The sequence below is a fragment of the Oncorhynchus keta genome, chromosome 28 (genome assembly GCF_023373465.1).
Source record: "Oncorhynchus keta strain PuntledgeMale-10-30-2019 chromosome 28, Oket_V2, whole genome shotgun sequence".
Taxonomy (NCBI): Eukaryota; Metazoa; Chordata; class Actinopteri; order Salmoniformes; family Salmonidae; genus Oncorhynchus; species Oncorhynchus keta.
Genome location: NC_068448.1, coordinates 5,666,073 through 5,693,052, shown reverse-complemented (window position 1 = coordinate 5,693,052; position 26,980 = coordinate 5,666,073). Strand labels below are relative to the sequence as shown.

Sequence of the window (26,980 nt, the reverse complement as noted above, 5' to 3'; positions counted from 1 at the left end):
GTTTGGTGTGAGACAATGTGAGGTTTGGTGTGAAGACAAGGTGAGGTTTGGTGTGAAACAAGGTGAGGTTTGGTGTGAGAGACAAAAGAGGTTTGGTGTGACAAGGTGAGGTTTGGTGTGAGAGCTGAGCTAGAAACACAGGATATGTGTATGTCAACATTTATATAACTAGGCAAGTCAGTTAAGAACAAATTCAACAATGACAGCCTACCCCGGCCAAACCTGGGCCATTGTGCAACCCTGGGATCCCAAACGGCCGGATATGATACAGCCTGGATTCATGAGATGCAGTGTCTTAGACCACTGCCCAAAGTATGTCATTGGCCCAGTCTTCCTGGAACTCACCAGCCATGTTTTGCCATCGGGGACCTGGACAGTCAGGAAGATCTCAACCGTGCCAGAATGATCTGGTTCTCGGAGATCAGAATTCCAAAATATTCAGAAGGAGGCGTTGGCATGGCCTGGAAGAGGAATGATGATCATTCACAATCACAAAGAGAATACAACTGTCAAAAGATTCAACTGTCAAAAGATTCAACTGTCAAAAGATTCAACTGCCAAAAGATTCAACTGTCAAAAGATTCAACTGCCAAAAGATTCAACTGTCAAAAGATTCAACGGCCAAAAGATTCAACTGCCAAAAGATTCAACTGCCAAAAGATTAAACTGTCAAAAGATTCAACTGTCAAAAGATTCAACTGTCAAAAGATTCAACTGATTTTTCAGTCTCCGCACTTGGTTCCTGTGTTTTGCTCATGAAAGTCCTAAAAGTATTCTGCTACTGAGCATTTGAAGGACCTAAAACGAGGCATGGCTTTATCGTTGCCTTTTATACATAAATGATTGACTAGGAATGCCTTGAAGATTGACCAGTAGATCACGATCGACAGATTGGTGTGGGTTAGGGGGCTCACCCTGCCAGATGCGTCCCCCGTTGATGAAGACCTGGACAGGGTAGGTGGGGTGGAGGGGCTGGTGGTAGTGGAGGATGAACACATATCGACCCAGAGTATGGACACGGCCAGAATACACTGCTGCATTCTGGAGTACAAGAAGAGACAGAATCCATGGATCCCTGAAGTCATTATTTGGCAGAAAACGAGAAGTATGTGACTTTCAGAATATGTTATCAATCTGTGGGGACTGACTATGAAGGGAGATCTAGAAAGCTTGGCGATATAAGAAATGAGTTGTTGCTTTTTGATAATAAATGAACACCTAAAGTCAGCTCTCTCTTCAGAAAGAGGTTCCCAAATAAAATGTCCTAGACCAGGTAGCAGAGTAAAATGACGACAAAATAAAATATATATGAAGAGGCACCTGGCTGTTATCAAGGCGGAAGTGTTCCACGTTATCCGCCGCGGTGGGAGGACGGGCTCCTGCCGGCTCTAGGGGGGGCTCCTGGACCGATAACCCTTGACCTTCCTTCAACACCAGCGAATCAGACGGGGTCTGGAACCTCGACGCGATACAGGACGAACTGGGGAGGGAGAAATAGAGGAGGGAGTGGAAGAAGAAGGGAAAGGAGAGGGTAGAGGAAGAGGAGAGGAGGGGAGAGGGTAGAGGGAGAGGAGAGGGGAGAGGAAGGGGAGAGGAGGGAGAGGGAGAGGAGAGGAGAGGAGGGGGTAGAGGAAGAGGAGAGGAGGGGAGAGGGTAGAGGGAGAGGAGAGGAGGGGAGGGGTAGAGGGAGAGGAGGGAGGGAGGGGAGAGGGAGAGGAGGGGGAGGGAGAGGGAGGGGGAGAGGGTAGAGGGGAGAGGAGAGGAGGGGGAGAGGGTAGAGGGAGAGGAGAGGAGGGAGGGGTAGGAGGGAGAGGGAGGAGGGGGTAGAGGGAGAGGAGGGGAGGGGGTAGAGGGAGAAGCGGGGAGAGGGTAGGAGGGAGGGAAGAGTGTAGAGGAAGAGGAGAGGAGGGGAGAGGGTGGGAGGGAGGGAAATGTTAGAGGAAGAAGAGAGGGTAGAGGGAGAGGAGGGAGGGGGGAGGAGAGGGTAGAGGGCGAGGAGAGGAGGGGAAAGGAGGAGGAGGAAAGGGGAATATAGAAGTGGAGAATGTGAGATACAGTGTATCTACAGTAAGTCTAGGTGAGATACAGTGTATCTACAGTAAGTCTAGGTGAGATACAGTGTATCTACAGTAAGTCTAGGTGATAGTAAAGGTGTCTGGTCTGGTTACCTGTCAGGTGAGATACTGTGTATCTACAGTAAGTCTAGGTGATAGTAAAGGTGTCTGGTCTGGTTACCTGTCAGGTGAGACACAGTGTATCTACAGTAAGTCTAGGTGGGATACAGTGTATCTACAGTAAGTCTAGGTGATAGTAAAGGTGTCTGGTCTGGTTACCTGTCAGGTGGGATACAGTGTATCTACAGTAAGTCTAGGTGATAGTAAAGGTGTCTGGTCTAGTTTACCTGTCTGGGATACAGTGTATCTACCTAAGTCTAGGTGATAGTAAAGTGTCTGGTCTGGTTACCTGTCAGGTGAGATACAGTGTATCTACAGTAAGTCTAGGTGATAGTAAAGGTGTCTGGTCTGGTTACCTGTCAGGTGGGATACAGTGTATCTACAGTAAGTCTAGGTGATAGTAAAGGTGTCTGGTCTGGTTACCTGTCAGGTGGGATACAGTGTATCTACAGTAAGTCTAGGTGATAGTAAAGGTGTCTGGTCTGGTTACCTGTCAGGTGAGATACAGTGTATCTACAGTAAGTCTAGGTGATAGTAAAGGTGTCTGGTCTGGTTACCTGTCAGGTGAGATACAGTGTATCTACAGTAAGTCTAGGTGATAGTAAAGGTGTCTGGTCTGGTTACCTGTCAGGTGGGATACAGTGTATCTACAGTAAGTCTAGGTGATAGTAAAGGTGTCTGGTCTGGTTACCTGTCAGGTGGGATACAGTGTATCTACAGTAAGTCTAGGTGATAGTAAAGGTGTCTGGTCTGTTTACCTGTCAGGTGGGATACAGTGTATCTACAGTAAGTCTAGGTGATAGTAAAGGTGTCTGGTCTGGTTACCTGTCAGGTGGGATACAGTGTATCTACAGTAAGTCTAGGTGATAGTAAAGGTGTCTGGTCTGGTTACCTGTCAGGTGAGATACAGTGTATCTACAGTAAGTCTAGGTGAGATACAGTGTATCTACAGTAAGTCTAGGTGAAATACAGTGTATCTACAGTAAGTCTAGGTGAAATACAGTGTATCTACAGTAAGTCTAGGTGATAGTAAAGGTGTCTGGTCTGTTTACCTGTCAGGTGGGATACAGTGTATCTACAGTAAGTCTAGGTGAGATACAGTGTATCTACAGTAAGTCTAGGTGATAGTAAAGGTGCCTGGTCTGTTTACCTGTCAGGTGGGATACAGTGTATCTACAGTAAGTCTAGGTGATAGTAAAGGTGTCTGGTCTGGTTACCTGTCAGGTGAAATACAGTGTATCGACAGTAAGTCTAGGTGAGATACAGTGTATCTACAGTAAGTCTAGGTGAAATACAGTGTATCTACAGTAAGTCTAGGTGATAGTAAAGGTGTCTGGTCTGGTTACCTGTCAGGTGGGATACAGTGTATCTACAGTAAGTCTAGGTGATAGTAAAGGTGTCTGGTCTGGTTACCTGTCAGGTGGGATACAGTGTATCTACAGTAAGTCTAGGTGATAGTAAAGGTGTCTGGTCTGGTTACCTGTCAGGTGAGATACAGTGTATCTACAGTAAGTCTAGGTGATAGTAAAGGTGTCTGGTCTGGTTACCTGTCAGGTGAGATACAGTGTATCTACAGTAAGTCTAGGTGATAGTAAAGGTGTCTGGTCTGGTTACCTGTCAGGTGAGATACAGTGTATCTACAGTAAGTCTAGGTGATAGTAAAGGTGTCTGGTCTGGTTACCTGTCAGGTGAGATACAGTGTATCTACAGTAAGTCTAGGTGAGATACAGTGTATCTACAGTAAGTCTAGGTAGTCTAGGTGATAGTAAAGGTGTCTGGTCTGGTTACCTGTCAGGTGAGATACAGTGTATCTACAGTAAGTCTAGGTGATAGTAAAGGTGTCTGGTCTGGTTACCTGTCAGGTGAGATACAGTGTATCTACAGTAAGTCTAGGTGATAGTAAAGGTGTCTGGTCTGGTTACCTGTCAGGTGAGATACAGTGTACCTACAGTAAGTCTAGGTGAAATACAGTGTATCTACAGTAAGTCTAGGTGATAGTAAAGGTGTCTGGTCTGGTTACCTGTCAGGTGAGATACAGTGTATCTACAGTAAGTCTAGGTGATAGTAAAGGTGTCTGGTCTGGTTACCTGTCAGGTGAGATACAGTGTATCTACAGTAAGTCTAGGTGGGATACAGTGTATCTACAGTAAGTCTAGGTGATAGTAAAGGTGCCTGGTCTGGTTACCTGTCAGGTGGGATACAGTGTATCTACAGTAAGTCTAGGTGATAGTAAAGGTGTCTGGTCTGGTTACCTGTCAGGTGGGATACAGTGTATCTACAGTAAGTCTAGGTGATAGTAAAGGTGTCTGGTCTGGTTACCTGTCAGGTGAGATACAGTGTATCTACAGTAAGTCTAGGTGATAGTAAAGGTGTCTGGTCTGGTTACCTGTCAGGTGAGATACAGTGTATCTACAGTAAGTCTAGGTGATAGTAAAGGTGTCTGGTCTGGTTACCTGTCAGGTGAGATACAGTGTATCTACAGTAAGTCTAGGTGGGATACAGTGTATCTACAGTAAGTCTAGGTGATAGTAAAGGTGCCTGGTCTGGTTACCTGTCAGGTGGGATACAGTGTATCTACAGTAAGTCTAGGTGATAGTAAAGGTGTCTGGTCTGGTTACCTGTCAGGTGGGATACAGTGTATCTACAGTAAGTCTAGGTGATAGTAAAGGTGTCTGGTCTGTTTACCTGTCAGGTGAGATACAGTGTATCTACAGTAAGTCTAGGTGATAGTAAAGGTGTCTGGTCTGGTTACCTGTCAGGTGAGATACAGTGTATCTACAGTAAGTCTAGGTGATAGTAAAGGTATCTGGTCTGGTTACCTGTCAGGTGAGATACAGTGGACCTACAGTAAGTCTAGGTGATAGTAAAGGTGTCTGGTCTGTTTACCTGTCAGGTGAGATACAGTGGACCTTAGGCGTCAGGTATTCCATAGTGAACTTCTCCCGAGGAACCAGGTACACTTTGTGCTGGAAGAAAGATCAACAAAGGTTCCTTAAAGGCCCAGTGCAGTCAAAAATGTGATTTCCTGTGTTTTATACATATTTCCACACTATGAGGTTGGAATAATATTGCGAAAATGCCCCTTTAGTATAAGAGCCTGTTTTGGTGGGTTGGCGTTTCGGCCTTACATGGTGACATCACCATGTGCTAAATTAGTCAATAGACCAATAAGAAAGAAAGTTCCACGTCTCTTTGTCAATGACAGCAAATTTTCAGTTTTCCCCTCCCCACACAGACCACTCTGAGAGAGTCCTAGTAAAACTCTTGCTTGACAAATTGCCCTTTGCTAAGAAGCTATTTTTGTTTATTCTTTACCATTTTAATTGAAAACAATTAATTGCTTCCAAGAAACGATTTGATATTGAGATTAAAAAAACAGATGCATAGAACCTTCAACTGACCCAAATCCAAAGGGTGAAAGGTGACAGCCTTGTCTGGTGCCTCTACCAATAAAGATCACCTTTGAAACATGATTTGAAGGTCAAACAATGGCTGCGTCCCAATAATCTCTCCTTCCTCCTGAAGTTTTCAGAGCTGGTCATGGGTGCACCTCGGCCACGCTCAAGGTTCTAAACGACATCATAACCGCCATCGATAAGAGACATTTACTGTGCAGCCGTATTCATCGACCTGGCCAAGGCTTTCGACTCTGTCAATCACAATATTCTTAGTGGCAGACTCGACAGCCTTGGTTTCTCAAATGATTGCCTCGCCTGGTTTACCAACTACTTCTCTGATAGAGTTCAGTGTGTCAAATCGGAGGGCCTGTTGTCTGGACCTCTGACAGTCTCTATGGGTGTGCCACAGGGTTCAATTCTCGGGCCGACTCTCTTTTCTGTATACATCAATGATGTTGCTCTTGCTGCTGGTGATTCTCTGATCCACCTCTACGCAGACGACACCATTCTGTATACTTCTGGCCCTTCCTTGGACACTGTGTTAACTAACCTCCAGACGAGCTTCAGTGCCATACAACTCTCCTTCCGCGGCCTCCACATGCTCTTAAACGCAAGTAAAACTAAATGCATGCTTTTCAATCGATCGCTGCCCGCACCTGCTCGCCCGTCCAGCATCACTACTCTGGACGGCTCTGACTTAGAATACGTGGACAACTACAAATACCTGGGTGTCTGGTTAGACTGTAAACTCTCCTTCCAGACTCACATTAAGCATCTCTAATCCAAAATTAAATCTAGAATCGGCTTCCTATAACGCAACAAAGCATCCTTCACTCATGCTGCCAAACATACCCTCGTAAAACTGACCATCCTACCGATCCTTGACTTCGGTGATGTCATCTATAAAATAGCCTCGAACACTCTACTCAACAAACTGGATGTAGTCTATCACAGTGCCATCCGTTTTGTCACCAAAGCCCCATACACTACCCACCACTGCGACCTGTACGCTCTCGTTGGCTGGCCCTCGCTTCATACTCATCGCCAAACCCACTGGCTACAGGTTATATACAAGTCTCTGCTAGGTAAAGCCCCGCCTTATTTCAGCTCACTGGTCACCATAGCAGCACCCACTCGTAGCACGCGCTCCAGCAGGTATATCTCACTGGTCATCCCCAAAGCCAATTCCTCCTTTGGTCGTCTTTCCTTCCAGTTCTCTGCTGCCCATGACTGGAACGAATTGTAAAAATCTCTGAAGCTGGAGACTCACATCTCCCTCACTAGCTTTAAGCACCACCTGTCAGAGCAGCTTACAGATCACTGCACCTGTACATAGCCCATCTGTAAACAGCCCATCTATCTACCTACCTCGTCCCCATACTGTATTTATTTATTTTGCTCCTTTGCACCCCAGTATCTCTACTTGCACGTACATCTTCTGCCACTCTACCATTCCAGTGTTTAGTTGCTATATTGTAATTACTTCACCACCATGGCCTATTTATTTCCTTATCTTACCTCATTTGCACTCACTGTATATAGACTTTTTGTTTTCTTTTGTTCTACTGTATTATTGACTGTATGTTTGTTTTACTCCATGTGTAACTCTGTGTTGTTGTATGGGTTGAACTGCTTTGCTTTATCTTGGCCAGGTCGCAATTGCAAATGAGAACTTGTTCTCAACTAGCCTACCTGGTTAAATAAAGGTATTCTCAACTAGCCTACCTGGTTAAATAAAGGTGTTCTCAACTAGCCTACCTGGTTAAATAAAAAAATTTAAAAAATTAAGTGTTCACTACTCACCACTAGTTTAAAAACATTGGTTTGGTGTAGGCATGGGCCTACAATCATTTTTTTTTCAAAGTCATGAAGGTAAGTGAATGAAAGCATATTTCAGGAGAAAAGAGAGATGATTTAAAAAACCAAGCACTGCTGACCATCGACTGCTCTGTGTTTAACCCATGATCAACCCATTTAACCCAATGATCAACCCATTTAACCCATGATCAACCCATTTAACCCATGATCAACCCATTTAACCCTTGATCAACCCATTTAACCCAACGATCAACCCATTTAACCCAACGATCAACCCATTTAACCCATGATCAACCCATTTAACCCTATGATCAACCCATTTAACCCATGATCAACCCATTTAACCCAATGATCAACCCATTTAACCCATGATCAACCCATTTAACCCAACGATCAACCCATTTAACCCAACGATCAACCCATTTAACCCAACGATCAACCCATTTAACCCATGATCAACCCATTTAACCCAATGATCAACCCATGTAACCCATGATCAATCCATTTAACCCACGATCAACCCATTTAACCCAATGATCAACCCATTTAACCCAATGATCAACCCATTTAACCCAATGATCAACCCATTTAACCCAGGATCAACCCATTTAACCCATGATCAACCCATTTAACCCAACGCTCAACCCATTTAACCCAACGATCAACCCATTTAACCCAATGATCAACCCAACGATCAACCCATTTAACCCATGATCAACCCATGATCAACCCATTTAACCCACAATCAACCCATTTAACCCAATGATCAACCCATTTAACCCAATTATCAACCCATTTAACCCAATTATCAACCCATTTAACCCTTGATCAACCCATTTAACCCATGATCAACCCATTTAACCCTTGATCAACCCATTTAACCCAACGATCAACCCATTTAACCCAACGATCAACCCATTTAACCCATGATCAACCCATTTAACCCAATGATCAACCCATTTAACCCAACGATCAACCCATTTAACCCAACGATCAACCCATTTAACCCAACGATCAACCCATTTAACCCAATGATCAACCCATTTAACCCACAATCAACCCATTTAACCCAACGATCAACCCATTTAACCCAACGATCAACCCATTTAACCCAACGATCAACCCATTTAACCCAATGATCAACCCATTTAACCCAGGATCAACCCATTTAACCCATGATCAACCCATTTAACCCAACGATCAACCCATTTAACCCATGATCAACCCATTTAACCCAATGATCAACCCATTTAACCCATGATCAACCCATTTAACCCATGATCAACCCATTTAACCCAATGATCAACCCATTTAACCCAATGATCAACCCATTTAACCCAATGATCAACCCATTTAACCCATGATCAACCCATTTAACCCAATGATCAACCCATTTAACCCATGATCAACCCATTTAACCCATTTAACCCAATGATCAACCCATTTAACCCATGATCAACCCATTTAACCCAATGATCAACCCATTTAACCCATGATCAACCCATTTAACCCATTTAACCCAATGATCAACCCATTTAACCCATGATCAACCCATTTAACCCAATGATCAACCCATTTAACCCATTTAACCCATCATGTTGATAAAGCGTCAGGTAGCCTAGCGCTAGAGAGCGTTGAGCCAGTAACCCGAAAGGTCGCTGGTTTGAATCCAGAAGCTGACTAGTTGAAAAACCTGTCAATGTGCCCTTGAGCAAGGCACTTAACCTTCACCGCTCCTGTAAACCAGTCTGCATAAGAGTGTCTGCTAAATATACCTAACACGTCTATAAACAATATTACCAGGAGGAAGCTGGCTCTGTCAGCGATCAGTTGGACCTCAGCATCAGTAGGGAGAGTAAAGACAGCCACGCGATTCATCTCATCGATGGTCACCACCCGACACAGGAAACTGCACACACAGAGAGAGAGAGAGAGAGAGAGAGAGAGAGAGAGAGAGAGAGAGAGAGAGAGAGAGAGAGAGAGAGAGAGATGAATGATCGGTCAGGCTACACATTGAGAAGAGATAACATCCATTCATGAAACACCAATGGGAGCCAGCTTCTTTCATTGACAGCAACAGCTGTAAACAAAACATACACACACACACAGACACCTGTATTTGCAGGGCAGCAGTGTGACGTGGTGCTGGTGTGTCCTTCCGCCAGGTGTGTTGACGGACACAGAGATGGTCTGTGGTGCTTCCTCCTCACTGGCGTATTCTACCACCAGAACATAGTCCCCGGGACGGGGCACAGGGCTACGCAGCTGGACATTTAGCTGAGAGAGGAGAGACCCTATTTCAGTCCGTGTTCAGTCATTACATTTAAAGTTATAACATACTCATCCATACCATCACACACACACACACACACCATCACACACATACACCATCACCCACACACACACCATCACCATCACACACACCCACACCCACACACACACACACACACACACACACACACACACACACACACACACACACACATACACCATCACCCACACACACACACACCATCACCATCACACACACACCCACACCCACACACACACACACACACACACACACACACACACACACACACACACACACACACACACACACAACTCTCCTTCTCTACTCACATTGCTGCCACTGCAGACGGCCATGTCCGGGTGGAAAGGGGTGATCCTCTCCTGGTGACAGGCTCTGGGCAGGTGGTTGTCGAACCGGCAGCTGGCATCGTTACCAGAGATGGAGGGGAACCCATCCAGAGACAGATACTTGTAGAGCAAACAGCTATCAGGGAGAGACACAGAGAGACACAGAGAGACAGGTAGTTATAGATCAGACAGCTATCAGGGAGAGACACAGAGAGACACAGAGAGACAGGTAGTTATAGATCAGACAGCTATCAGGGAGAGACACAGAGAGACACAGAGAGACAGGTAGTTATAGATCAGACAGCTATCAGGGAGAGACACAGAGAGACACAGAGAGACACAGAGAGACAAGTTCAATTATATTCTAGTGCTGTAATACAGTATATAACAGAAATACTGAGCCTTTAGAAAACAGATTGTACCAAAATAATATGCGTTTCAAGGGGGTTTGTGATTAACATCCAATGCAACAGACAAATAGATGGACAAAGGGGGGGGAGGAGGATGAAGGGGAGGAGGTGTTAGAGGATGAAGATGAAGAAGAGGATGAAGAGGAAGAGGAGGAGGTGGAAGAAGTAGAAGAGGAGGAGGAGGTGAAAGAGGAAGGAGGTGAAAGAAGAGGGGGAAGAGGAGGAGGGTAGAGGAGGAGGAGGAAGAGGAGGAGGGGGAAGAGGAGGAGGGTAGAGGACGGGGAAGAGGAGGAGGGTAGAGGAGGAGGAAGAGGAGGAGGGTAGAGGAGGAGGAAGAGGAGGAGGAGGAAGAGGAGGAGGAGGAGGGGGAAGAAGAGGAGGGTAGAGGAGGAGGTGGAAGAGGAGGAGGGTAGAGGAGGAGGATAGAAGTGGAGGAGGGTAGAGGAGGAGGAGGGTAGAGGAAGAGGAAGGTAGAGGAGGAGGAAGAGGAGGAGGGTAGAGGAGAAGGGGGAAGAAGAGGAGGGTAGAGAAGGAGGTGGAAGAGGAGGAGGGTAGAGGAGGAGGATAGAGGAAGAGGAAGGTAGAGGAGGAGGGAGAGTAGGAGGGTAGAGGAGGAGGAGGAGGGGGAAGAAGAGGAGGGCAGAGGAGGAGGTGGAAGAGGAGGAGGGTAGAGGAGGTGGAAGAGGAGGTGGAAGAGGAGGAGGGTAGAGGAGGTGGAAGAGGAGGTGGAAGAGGAGGAGGGTAGAGGAGGAGGAGGATAGAAGAGGAGGAGGGTAGAGGAGGAGGAGGGTAGAGGAGGAGGAGGAGGATGGGGAAGAAGAGGAGGGTAGAGGAGGAGGTGGAAGAGGAGGAGGAGGAGGAGGGGGAAGAAGAGGAGGGTAGAGGAGGAGGGGAAGAGGAGGAGGAGAAGGGGAAGAAGAGGAGGAGGTGGAGGAGGAGGAGGGTAGAGGAGGAGGGTAGAGGAGGAGAAAGAAGAGGAGGAGGTGGAAGACGAGGAGGGTAGAGGAGGAGGAGGGTAGAGGAGGAGGTGGAAGAGGAGGAGGGTAGAGGAGGAGGATAGAGGAAGAGGAAGGTAGAGGAGGAGGAAGAGGAGGAGGGTAGAGGAGGAGGAGGAGGGGGAAGAAGAGGAGGGTAGAGGAGGAGGTGGAAGAGGAGGAGGGTAGAGGAGGTGGAAGAGGAGGTGGAAGAGGAGGAGGGTAGAGGAGGAGGAGGATAGAAGAGGAGGAGGGTAGAGGAGGAGGAGGGTAGAGGAGGAGGAGGGGGAAGAAGAGGAGGGTAGAGGAGGAGGAGGATAGAAGAGGAGGAGGGTAGAGGAGGAGGAGGATAGAAGAGGAGGAGGGTAGAGGAGGAGGAGGGTAGAGGATAAGGAGTAGGAGGGGGAAGAAGAGGAGGGTAGAGGAGGAGGAGGAGGAGGAGGAGGAAGAAGAGGAGGGTAGAGGAGGAGGGGGAAGAGGAGGAGGAGGAGGGGGAAGAAGAGGAGGGTAGAGGAGGAGGAGGATAGAAGAGGAGGAGGGTAGAGGAGGAGGAGGGTAGAGGAGGAGGAGGGTAGAGGAGGAGGAAGGTAGAGGAGGAGGAAGAAGAGGAGGAGGTGGAAGAGGACCTACTTGTGGCTAGTATCCGTTGCAGGCCTGTATGAGCATGGCTCAGTCACTTTGATCTGGAGAATGGGAGCTTCATAGTAGGCACTGGGCAGGAGCACCAGGTAGTCCTGGGTTTAAAAACAGACTCCACATCAATCACAAGGCATCCATTTAAATCATATACATGATGGCAAATGTCCTGTGTCGCAATGTATTATGCACTGGGCAATAACACCAAGTTGTCCTACAGGGAGGACGATGGACCTTACACAACAACAACAACAACAACAACAACAACAACAACATGGAGGACGATGGACCTTACACAACAACAACAACAACAACAACAACAACATGGAGGACGATGGACCTTACACAACAACAACAACAACAACATGGAGGACGATGGACATTACACAACAACAACAACAACAACAACAACAACAACATGGAGGACGATGGACCTTACACAACAACAACAACAACAACATGGAGGACGATGGACCTTACACAACAACAACAACAACAACATGGAGGACGATGGACCTTACACAACAACAACAACAACAACATGGAGGACGATGGACCTTACACAACAACAACAACAACATGGAGGACGATGGACCTTACACAACAACAACCACAACAACAACAACAACATGGAGGACGATGGACCTTACACAACAACAACAACAACAACAACATGGAGGACGATGGACCTTACACAACAACAACAACAACATGGAGGACGATGGACATTACACAACAACAACCACAACAACAACATGGAGGACGATGGACATTACACAACAACAACAACAACAACAACATGGAGGACGATGGACATTACACAACAACAACAACAACAACATGGAGGACGATGGACCTTACACAACAACAACCACAACAACAACAACAACATGGAGGACGATGGACCTTACACAACAACAACCACAACAACAACATGGAGGACGATGGACCTTACACAACAACAACAACAACAACAACATGGAGGACATGGACCTTACACAACAACAACCACAACAACAACATGGAGGACGATGGACCTTACACAACAACAACAACAACAACAACAACAACATGGAGGACGATGGACCTTACACAACAACAACCACAACATGGAGGATGATGGACCTTACACAACAACAACCACAACATGGAGGACGATGGACCTTACACAACAACAACAACAACAACAACAACAACATGGAGGACGATGGACCTTACACAACAACAACAACATGGAGGACATGGACCTTACACAACAACAACAACAACAACAACATGGAGGACATGGACCTTACACAACAACAACAACAACATGGAGGACGATGGACCTTACACAACAACAACAACAACAACAACATGGAGGACGATGGACCTTACACAACAACAACCACAACAACAACATGGAGGACGATGGACATTACACAACAACAACAACAACAACAACATGGAGGACTATGGACATTACACAACAACAACAACAACAACAACAACATGGAGGACGATGGACCTTACACAACAACAACAACAACAACAACATGGAGGATGATGGACCTTACACAACAACAACAACAACAACATGGAGGACGATGGACCTTACACAACAACAACCACAACAACAACATGGAGGACGATGGACATTACACAACAACAACAACAACAACAACATGGAGGACAATGGACATTAAACAACAACAACAACAACAACATGGAGGACGATGGACCTTACACAACAACAACCACAACAACAACATGGAGGACGATGGACATTACACAACAACAACAACAACAACATGGAGGACGATGGACATTACACAACAACAACAACAACAACAACAACATGGAGGACGATGGACCTTACACAACAACAACCACAACAACAACAACAACAACATGGAGGATGATGGACCTTACACAACAACAACAACAACAACATGGAGGACGATGGACCTTACACAACAACAACAACAACAACAACAACATGGAGGACGATGGACCTTACACAACAACAACCACAACATGGAGGACGATGGACATTACACAACAACAACAACAACAACAACATGGAGGACGATGGACATTACACAACAACAACAACAACAACAACATGGAGGACGATGGACCTTACACAACAACAACCACAACAACAACATGGAGGATGATGGACCTTACACAACAACAACAACAACAACATGGAGGACGATGGACCTTACACAACAACAACCACAACAACAACATGGAGGACGATGGACATTACACAACAACAACAACAACAACAACATGGAGGACAATGGACATTAAACAACAACAACAACAACAACAACAACATGGAGGACGATGGACCTTACACAACAACAACCACAACAACAACATGGAGGATGATGGACCTTACACAACAACAACAACAACAACATGGAGGACGATGGACCTTACACAACAACAACCACAACAACAACATGGAGGACGATGGACATTACACAACAACAACAACAACAACAACATGGAGGACTATGGACATTACACAACAACAACAACAACAACAACAACATGGAGGACGATGGACCTTACACAACAACAACCACAACAACAACATGGAGGATGATGGACCTTACACAACAACAACAACAACAACATGGAGGACGATGGACCTTACACAACAACAACCACAACAACAACATGGAGGACGATGGACATTACACAACAACAACAACAACAACAACATGGAGGACAATGGACATTAAACAACAACAACAACAACAACATGGAGGACGATGGACCTTACACAACAACAACCACAACAACAACATGGAGGACGATGGACATTACACAACAACAACAACAACAACATGGAGGACGATGGACATTACACAACAACAACAACAACAACAACAACATGGAGGACGATGGACCTTACACAACAACAACCACAACAACAACAACAACAACATGGAGGATGATGGACCTTACACAACAACAACAACAACAACATGGAGGACGATGGACCTTACACAACAACAACAACAACAACAACAACATGGAGGACGATGGACCTTACACAACAACAACCACAACATGGAGGACGATGGACATTACACAACAACAACAACAACAACAACATGGAGGACGATGGACATTACACAACAACAACAACAACAACAACAACATGGAGGACGATGGACCTTACACAACAACAACAACAACAACAACAACAACATGGAGGACGATGGACCTTACACAACAACAACAACAACAACATGGAGGACGATGGACATTACACAACAACAACAACAACAACAACAACAACAACATGGAGGACGATGGACCTTACACAACAACAACAACAACAACATGGAGGACGATGGACCTTACACAACAACAACAACAACAACATGGAGGACGATGGACCTTACACAACAACAACAACAACAACAACAACATGGAGGACGATGGACCTTACACAACAACAACAACAACATGGAGGACGATGGACCTTACACAACAACAACCAACAACAACAACAACATGGAGGACGATGGACCTTACACAACAACAACAACAACAACAACATGGAGGACGATGGACCTTACACAACAACAACAACAACATGGAGGACGATGGACATTACACAACAACAACCACAACAACAACATGGAGGACGATGGACATTACACAACAACAACAACAACAACAACATGGAGGACGATGGACATTACACAACAACAACAACAACAACATGGAGGACGATGGACCTTACACAACAACAACCACAACAACAACAACAACATGGAGGACGATGGACCTTACACAACAACAACCACAACAACAACATGGAGGACGATGGACCTTACACAACAACAACAACAACAACAACATGGAGGACGATGGACCTTACACAACAACAACCACAACAACAACATGGAGGACGATGGACCTTACACAACAACAACAACAACAACAACAACAACATGGAGGACGATGGACCTTACACAACAACAACCACAACATGGAGGATGATGGACCTTACACAACAACAACCACAACATGGAGGACGATGGACCTTACACAACAACAACAACAACAACAACAACAACATGGAGGACGATGGACCTTACACAACAACAACAACATGGAGGACGATGGACCTTACACAACAACAACAACAACAACAACATGGAGGACGATGGACCTTACACAACAACAACAACAACATGGAGGACGATGGACCTTACACAACAACAACAACAACAACATGGAGGACGATGGACCTTACACAACAACAACCACAACAACAACATGGAGGACGATGGACATTACACAACAACAACAACAACAACAACATGGAGGACTATGGACATTACACAACAACAACAACAACAACAACATGGAGGACGATGGACCTTACACAACAACAACCACAACAACAACATGGAGGATGATGGACCTTACACAACAACAACAACAACAACATGGAGGACGATGGACCTTACACAACAACAACCAACAACAACAACATGGAGGACGATGGACATTACACAACAACAACAACAACAACAACATGGAGGACAATGGACATTAAACAACAACAACAACAACAACATGGAGGACGATGGACCTTACACAACAACAACCACAACAACAACATGGAGGACGATGGACATTACACAACAACAACAACAACAACATGGAGGACGATGGACATTACACAACAACAACAACAACAACAACAACATGGAGGACGATGGACCTTACACAACAACAACCACAACAACAACAACAACAACATGGAGGATGATGGACCTTACACAACAACAACAACAACAACATGGAGGACGATGGACCTTACACAACAACAACAACAACAACAACAACATGGAGGACGATGGACCTTACACAACAACAACCACAACATGGAGGACGATGGACATTACACAACAACAACAACAACAACAACATGGAGGACGATGGACATTACACAACAACAACAACAACATGGAGGACGATGGACATTACACAACAACAACAACAACAACAACAACATGGAGGACGATGGACATTACACAACAACAACAACAACAACAACAACAACATGGAGGACGATGGACATTACACAACAACAACCACAACATGGAGGACGATGGACCTTACACAACAACAACAACAACATGGAGGACGATGGGCCTTACACAACAACAACAACAACAACAACATGGAGGACGATGGACATTACACAACAACAACAACAACAACATGGAGGACGATGGACCTTACACAACAACAACAACAACAACATGGAGGACGATGGACCTTACACAACAACAACAACAACAACAACATGGAGGACGATGGACCTTACACAACAACAACAACAACAACAACATGGAGGACGATGGACCTTACACAACAACAACAACAACAACAACATGGAGGACGATGGACCTTACACAACAACAACCACAACATGGAGGACGATGGACCTTACACAACAACAACAACAACAACATGGAGGACGATGGACCTTACACAACAACAACAACAACATGGAGGACGATGGACCTTACACAACAACAACAACAACATGGAGGACGATGGACCTTACACAACAACAACAACAACAACAACATGGAGGACGATGGACCTTACACAACAACAACAACAACAACAACATGGAGGACGATGGACCTTACACAACAACAACAACAACAACAACATGGAGGACGATGGACCTTACACAACAACAACAACAACAACAACATGGAGGACGATGGACCTTACACAACAACAACAACAACAACATGGAGGACGATGGACCTTACACAACAACAACAACAACAACAACATGGAGGACGATGGACCTTACACAACAACAACAACAACAACAACAACATGGAGGACGATGGACCTTACACAACAACAACAACAACAACAACAACAACATGGAGGACAATGGACCTTACACAACAACAACAACAACAACAACATGGAGGACGATGGACCTTACACAACAACAACAACAACAACAACATGGAGGACGATGGACCTTACACAACAACAACAACAACAACAACATGGAGGACGATGGACCTTACACAACAACAACAACAACAACAACATGGAGGACGATGGACCTTACACAACAACAACAACAACAACAACATGGAGGACGATGGACCTTACACAACAACAACAACAACAACAACATGGAGGACGATGGACCTTACACAACAACAACAACAACAACAACATGGAGGACGATGGACCTTACACAACAACAACAACAACAACAACAACATGGAGGACGATGGACCTTACACAACAACAACAACATGGAGGACGATGGACCTTACACAACAACAACAACAACAACAACAACAACATGGAGGACGATGGACCTTACACAACAACCACAACAACAACAACAACAACATGGAGGACGATGGACCTTACACAACAACAACAACAACAACAACATGGAGGACAATGGACCTTACACAACAACAACAACATGGAGGACGATGGACCTTACACAACAACAACAACAACAACAACATGGAGGACGATGGTCCTTACACAACAACAACAACAACATGGAGGACGATGGACCTTACACAACAACAACAACAACAACAACAACATGGAGGACGATGGACCTTACACAACAACAACAACAACATGGAGGACGATGGACCTTACACAACAACAACAACATGGAGGACGATGGACCTTACACAACAACAACAACAACAACAACAACATGGAGGACGATGGACCTTACACAACAACAACAACAACAACATGGAGGACGATGGACCTTACACAACAACAACAACAACAACAACATGGAGGACGATGGACCTTACACAACAACAACAACAACAACAACAACATGGAGGATGATGGACCTTACACAACAACAACAACAACAACAACATGGAGGACGATGGACCTTACACAACAACAACAACAACAACAACATGGAGGACGATGGACCTTACACAACAACAACAACAACAACAACAACATGGAGGATGATGGACATTACACAACAACAACAACAACAACAACAACAACAACAACATGGAGGATGATGGACATTACACAACAACAACAACAACATGGAGGATGATGGACATTACACAACAACAACAACAACAACAACCACAACAACAACATGGAGGACGATGGACCTTACACAACAACCACAACCACAACAACATGGAGGATGATGGACCTTACACAACAACAACAAAAACAACATGGAGGACGATGGACCTTACACAACAACAACAACAACAACATGGAGGACGATGGACCTTACACAACAACAACAACAACAACATGGAGGACGATGGACCTTACACAACAACAACAACAACAACACCAACATGGAGGACGATGGACCTTACACAACAACAACAACAACAACAACAACATGGAGGACGATGGACCTTACACAACAACAACAACAACAACATGGAGGACGATGGACCTTACACAACAACAACAACAACAACAACATGGAGGACGATGGACATTACACAACAACAACAACAACAACAACAACATGGAGGACGATGGACCTTACACAACAACAACAACAACAACAACATGGAGGACGATGGACCTTACACAACAACAACAACAACAACAACATGGAGGACGATGGACATTACACAACAACAACAACAACAACAACATGGAGGACGATGGACATTACACAACAACAACAACATGGAGGACGATGGACCTTACACAACAACAACCACAACAACAACAACAACAACATGGAGGATGATGGACCTTACACAACAACAACAACAACAACATGGAGGACGATGGACCTTACACAACAACAACAACAACAACAACAACATGGAGGACGATGGACCTTACACAACAACAACAACAACATGGAGGACGATGGACATTACACAACAACAACAACAACAACAACAACAACATGGAGGACGATGGACATTACACAACAACAACAACAACATGGAGGACGATGGACATTACACAACAACAACAACAACAACAACAACAACAACATGGAGGACGATGGACATTACACAACAACAACAACAACAACAACAACAACATGGAGGACGATGGACATTACACAACAACAACCACAACATGGAGGACGATGGACCTTACACAACAACAACAACAACATGGAGGACGATGGGCCTTACACAACAACAACAACAACATGGAGGACGATGGACATTACACAACAACAACAACAACAACATGGAGGACGATGGACCTTACACAACAACAACAACAACAACAACAACATGGAGGACGATGGACCTTACACAACAACAACAACAACAACAACAACATGGAGGACGATGGACCTTACACAACAACAACAACAACAACAACATGGAGGACGATGGACCTTACACAACAACAACAACAACAACAAACATGGAGGACGATGGACCTTACACAACAACAACAACAACAACATGGAGGACGATGGACCTTACACAACAACAACAACAACAACAACATGGAGGACGATGGACCTTACACAACAACAACAACAACATGGAGGACGATGGACCTTACACAACAACAACAACAACAACAAGGAGGACGATGGACCTTACACAACAACAACAACAACAACAACATGGAGGACGATGGACCTTACACAACAACAACAACAACAACAACATGGAGGACGATGGACCTTACACAACAACAACAACAACAACAACATGGAGGACGATGGACCTTACACAACAACAACAACAACAACAACAACATGGAGGACGATGGACCTTACACAACAACAACAACAACAACAACATGGAGGACGATGGACCTTACACAACAACAACAACAACAACAACATGGAGGACGATGGACCTTACACAACAACAACAACAACAACAACAACATGGAGGACGATGGACCTTACACAACAACAACAACAACAACAACAACAACATGGAGGACGATGGACCTTACACAACAACAACAACAACAACAACATGGAGGACGATGGACCTTACACAACAACAACAACAACAACAACATGGAGGACGATGGACCTTACACAACAACAACAACAACAACAACATGGAGGACGATGGACCTTACACAACAACAACAACAACAACAACATGGAGGACGATGGACCTTACACAACAACAACAACAACAACAACATGGAGGACGATGGACCTTACACAACAACAACAACAACAACATGGAGGACGATGGACCTTACACAACAACAACAACAACAACAACAACAACATGGAGGACGATGGACCTTACACAACAACCACAACAACAACAACAACAACATGGAGGACGATGGACCTTACACAACAACAACAACAACAACAACATGGAGGACAATGGACCTTACACAACAACAACAACATGGAGGACGATGGACCTTACACAACAACAACAACAACAACAACATGGAGGACGATGGACCTTACACAACAACAACAACAACATGGAGGACGATGGACCTTACACAACAACAACAACAACAACAACAACAACATGGAGGACGATGGACCTTACACAACAACAACAACAACATGGAGGACGATGGACCTTACACAACAACAACAACAACAACATGGAGGACGATGGACCTTACACAACAACAACAACAACAACATGGAGGACGATGGACCTTACACAACAACAACAACAACAACATGGAGGACGATGGACCTTACACAACAACAACAACAACAACAACATGGAGGACGATGGACCTTACACAACAACAACAACAACAACAACAACATGGAGGATGATGGACCTTACACAACAACAACAACAACAACAACATGGAGGACGATGGACCTTACACAACAACAACAACAACAACAACATGGAGGACGATGGACCTTACACAACAACAACAACAACAACAACAACATGGAGGATGATGGACATTACACAACAACAACAACAACATGGAGGATGATGGACATTACACAACAACAACAACAACAACAACCACAACAACAACATGGAGGACGATGGACCTTACACAACAACCACAACCACAACAACAACAACATGGAGGATGATGGACCTTACACAACAACAACAAAAACAACATGGAGGACGATGGACCTTACACAACAACAACAACAACAACATGGAGGACGATGGACCTTACACAACAACAACAACAACAACATGGAGGACGATGGACCTTACACAACAACAACAACAACAACACCAACATGGAGGACGATGGACCTTACACAACAACAACAACAACAACAACAACATGGAGGACGATGGACCTTACACAACAACAACAACAACAACATGGAGGACGATGGACCTTACACAACAACAACAACAACAACAACAACATGGAGGACGATGGACATTACACAACAACAACAACAACAACAACAACAACATGGAGGACGATGGACCTTACACAACAACAACAACAACAACAACATGGAGGACAATGGACCTTACACAACAACAACAACAACAACAACATGGAGGACGATGGACATTACACAACAACAACATGGAGGACGATGGACATTACACAACAACAACAACAACAACAACAACAACAACATGGAGGACGATGGACATTACACAACAACAACCACAACAACAACATGGAGGACGATGGACATTACACAACAACAACAACAACAACATGGAGGACGATGGACCTTACACAACAACAACCACAACAACAACAACAACATGGAGGACGATGGACATTACACAACAACAACAACAACAACAACATGGAGGACGATGGACATTACACAACAACAACAACAACAACAACAACATGGAGGACGATGGACATTACACAACAACAACCACAACAACAACATGGAGGACGATGGACATTACACAACAACAACAACAACAACAACAACATGGAGGACGATGGACCTTACACAACAACAACAACAACAACAACAACATGGAGGACGATGGACCTTACACAACAACAACCACAACAACAACAACAACAACATGGAGGACGATGGACCTTACACAACAACAACAACAACAACAACAACAACAACATGGAGGACGATGGACCTTACACAACAACAACCACAACAACAACAACAACAACAACATGGAGGATGATGGACCTTACACAACAACAACAACAACAACAACATGGAGGACGATGGACCTTACACAACAACAACCACAACAACAACATGGAGGACGATGGACCTTACACAACAACAACCACAACATGGAGGACGATGGACCTTACACAACAACAACAACAACATGGAGGACGATGGACCTTACACAACAACAACAACAACAACAACATGGAGGACGATGGACCTTACACAACAACAACAACAACAAAAACAACAACATGGAGGATGATGGACCTTACACAACAACAACAACAACAACATGGAGGACGATGGACCTTACACAACAACAACAACAACAACAACAACATGGAGGACGATGGACCTTACACAACAACAACAACAACAACAACAACATGGAGGACGATGGACCTTACACAACAACAACAACAACAACAACAACATGGAGGACGACGGACCTTACACAACAACAACAACAACAACAACATGGAGGTGTAACCGTATCTAATATATAGGCTAAATGTATAGGCTTCCCACCAGCAGTATGCCCTCAGCTTCGATGATCACCGTCCAGGTACCAGGGTTAAGGACAAATGGTTCTACAAAGTTATTCTGGGGCACATTGACGAAGGTAGGTTCTGAGCTGGGGGCAAACACAATCTGTTTGGACTGTTCTGAGCCTGGGAGAGAGGGAGAGAGGGAGAGAGAGAGAGAGAGAGAGAGAGAGAGAGAGAGAGAGACAACAACAACAACAACATGAGAGAGAGAGAGGAGAGAGAGGGAGAGAGAGAGAGAGGGAGAGAGAGAGAGAGAGAGAGAGGGAGGGGGAGGGAGAGGGAGAGAAGGAGATGGGGAGAGAGAGAGAGAGGGAGAGAGATAGATGGGGAGAGAGAGGGAGAGATGGGGAGAGAGAGAGAGAGAGAGAGAGAGAGAGAGAGAGAGAGAGAGAGAGAGATAGAGAGAGATGAGAACAAGAGGAAGTGAGAGAGACAGACGAGAACGAGAGGGAGTGAGAGAGACAGACGAGAGGGAGAGGGAGAGAGATAGATGGGGAGAGAGAGGGAGAGATGGGGGAGAGAGAGAGAGAGAGAGAGAGAGAGAGAGAGGGGGAGAGGGGAGAGAGAAGGGGAGGGAGAGATGAGAACAAGAGGAAGTGAGAGAGACAGACGAGAACGAGAGGGAGTGAGTTAGAGATGCAGAAATGAATTGAATTCAATTAAATTCCAATCAAACAACAGTATAATGTAGAGTGGTTCAATAGTGAATACATGGTGATGGTGTTGTGAAAGGGAACATCTTTACTTGCCAAGTAAGGATAATAGACATTTTAGACTGAAAACTACACTTTAGGTCCACAATGCACAACTAGTTTCAAAAAGCATACAGAACGAGTGCAATCATATTCCTTTAATTAATCTCTACAAACAATTAGATGCTGTAATCAGGTCTGGTCATTTCTGATCAGCTGGTCTGTGAAACGTACCTTTCCGGCTCTTCTGATAGGCTGTTATTTTGCCATTGGAGACAGCAGCCTCAGAGTTGACATATCTGAGGATGAACCTCGTGAGGTAGACATCCACCTCACTCACGTGCACCGACAGTTTGACCGCGCTCTGAGGGACGAAGAGGGGGAGGAGGAGGAAGATGAAGAGGATGAGGAGGTTGAAGAGGATTAGGAGGTGGAAGACGAGGGAGGAGCAAGAAGAGGAGGGTAGGTGGAAGAAGTGGAAGAGGTGGCAATGAAGGCGGTGGAGGAAGAGTGTAGAGGATGAAGAGGAGAGGGTAGAGGAAGGGGAAGAGGTGTAAAGAAAATTATAAGGTCTGCATTAAAGACCCTGTGGTAGGATGAGAGATTAGAGGACTCGGGGGGGGGAGTGTTCAGGGTTTCCAGTGCCTCAGAAACCATTGACCAATGACAGGAAGTTCTAGACCCCGCCTCTGCATGCCACTACCAGCTAATCACCAGCTACCTCTGTTAGAGGTCACACTCACACCCAGCCTCTCTATCCATGGGGAGAAGAGAGCGAGGGAAGAAGTTAAAGAATAGCAGGGAGGAGAGGAGAAGAAAGGAGGGACTGGGAGAAGAAGGGTTAGGGCTGCATCACAAATGACCTATTCCCTATATAGTGGACTAAATAGGGAATAGGGTGCCATTTTGGGTTGAAGCCTAGGATACCACTGAGTCCGACACTTACAGTTGCCACACGTGGAGTTATTCCCATCTTCCAGGATGGACACCCTGCCCATCATGTCCAGGCCAGGGAGGGGAGATGGAGAGGAGGAAGGAGGAGGAGAAGGGATGGAGAGAGGAGGGAGGGGAGAGGGAGAGGAGGAAGGATGGAGGAGGAGGAGAGAGGGAAGGGAGATGAGGAAGGAGGGAGGGAGGGAGGTAGGGGGAGAAGGGATAAGAGGAGGGGACAGTAGAGAGGGGAGATGGAGAGGAGGAAGGACGGAGGATGGAGGAGGAGAAGGGATGGAGAGAGGAGGGAGGGGAGAGGGAGAGGAGGAAGGAGGGAGGATGGAGGAGGTCGAAGGGATGGAGAGGAGAAGAGAGGGAGAGGAGGAAGGAGGGAGGATGGAGGAGGCGAAGGGATGGAGAGGAGGAGAGAGGGAAGGGAGATGAGGGTGGAAAGGGAGATGAGGAAGGAAGGTGGGTACAGGAGAGAGGGAAGGGAGATGAGGGTGGAAAGGGAGATGAGGAAGGAAGGTGGGTACAGGAGAGAGGGAAGGAAGATGAGGAAGGAAGGTGGGTACAGGAGAGAGGGAAGGAAGGTGGGTACAGGAGAGAGGGAAGGAAGATGAGGAAGGAAGGTGGGTACAGGAGAGAGGGAAGGAAGGTGGGTACAGGAGAGAGGGAAGGAAGATGAGGAAGGAAGGTGGGTACAGGAGAGAGGGAAGGAAGATGAGGAAGGAAGGTGGGTACAGGAGAGAGGGAAGGGAGATGAGGAAGGAAGGTGGGTACAGGAGAGAGGGAAGGGAGATGAGGGTGGAAAGGGAGATGAGGAAGGAAGGTGGGTACAGGAGAGAGGGAAGGGAGATGAGGAAGGAAAGGGAGATGAGGAAGGAAGGTGGGTACAGGAGAGAGGGAAGGGAGATGAGGAAGGAAGGTGGGTACAGGAGAGGGAAGGGAGATGAGGAAGGAAGGTGGGTACAGGAGAGAGGGAAGGGAGATGAGGAAGGAAGGTGGGTACAGGAGAGAGGGAAGGAAGGTGGGTACAGGAGAGAGGGAAGGGAGATGAGGAAGGAAAGGGAGATGAGGAAGGTGGGTACAGGAGAGAGGGGAGGCAGATGAGGAAGGAAGGTGGGTACAGGAGAGAGGGAAGGAAGATGAGGGTGGAAAGGGAGATGAGGAAGGAAGGTGGGTACAGGAGAGAGGGAAGGAAGATGAGGGTGGAAAGGGAGATGAGGAAGGAAGGTGGGTACAGGAGAGAAGGAAGGGAGATGAGGAAGGAAGGTGGGTACAGGAGAGAGGGAAGGGAGATGAGGAAGGAAGGTGGGTACAGGAGAGAGGGAAGGAAGGTAGGTACAGGAGAGAGGGAAGGGAGATGAGGAAGGAAGGTGGGTACAGGAGAGAGGGAAGGGAGATGAGGAAGGAAGGTGGGTACAGGAGAGAGGGAAGGGAGATGAGGAAGGAAGGTGGGTACAGGAGAGAGGGAAGGGAGATGAGGAAGGAAAGGAGATGAGGAAGGAAGGTGGGTACAGGAGAGAGGGAAGGAAGGTGGGTAGATGAGGAAGGAAGGTGGGTACAGGAGAGAGGGAAGGGAGATGGAAAGGAAGGAAGGAAGGTGGGTACAGGAGAGAGAAGGGAGATGAG

General features: G+C 45.8%; 1 protein-coding gene across 1 annotated transcript in view; it reads right to left on the bottom strand.

Moving 5' to 3' along the window:
• The window catches only part of LOC118359423 (laminin subunit alpha-5-like), a 301,123-nt gene that overhangs the window by 123,850 nt on the left and 150,293 nt on the right, over positions 1–26,980 (bottom strand). Inside the window, 10 exon segments of the mRNA XM_052484170.1 lie at positions 442–461; positions 915–1,041; positions 1,321–1,480; positions 5,061–5,140; positions 9,191–9,299; positions 9,504–9,667; positions 10,013–10,166; positions 12,045–12,148; positions 23,704–23,846; positions 24,650–24,779. Of these exon segments, the coding sequence (XP_052340130.1) occupies positions 442–461; positions 915–1,041; positions 1,321–1,480; positions 5,061–5,140; positions 9,191–9,299; positions 9,504–9,667; positions 10,013–10,166; positions 12,045–12,148; positions 23,704–23,846; positions 24,650–24,779 (1,191 nt within the window).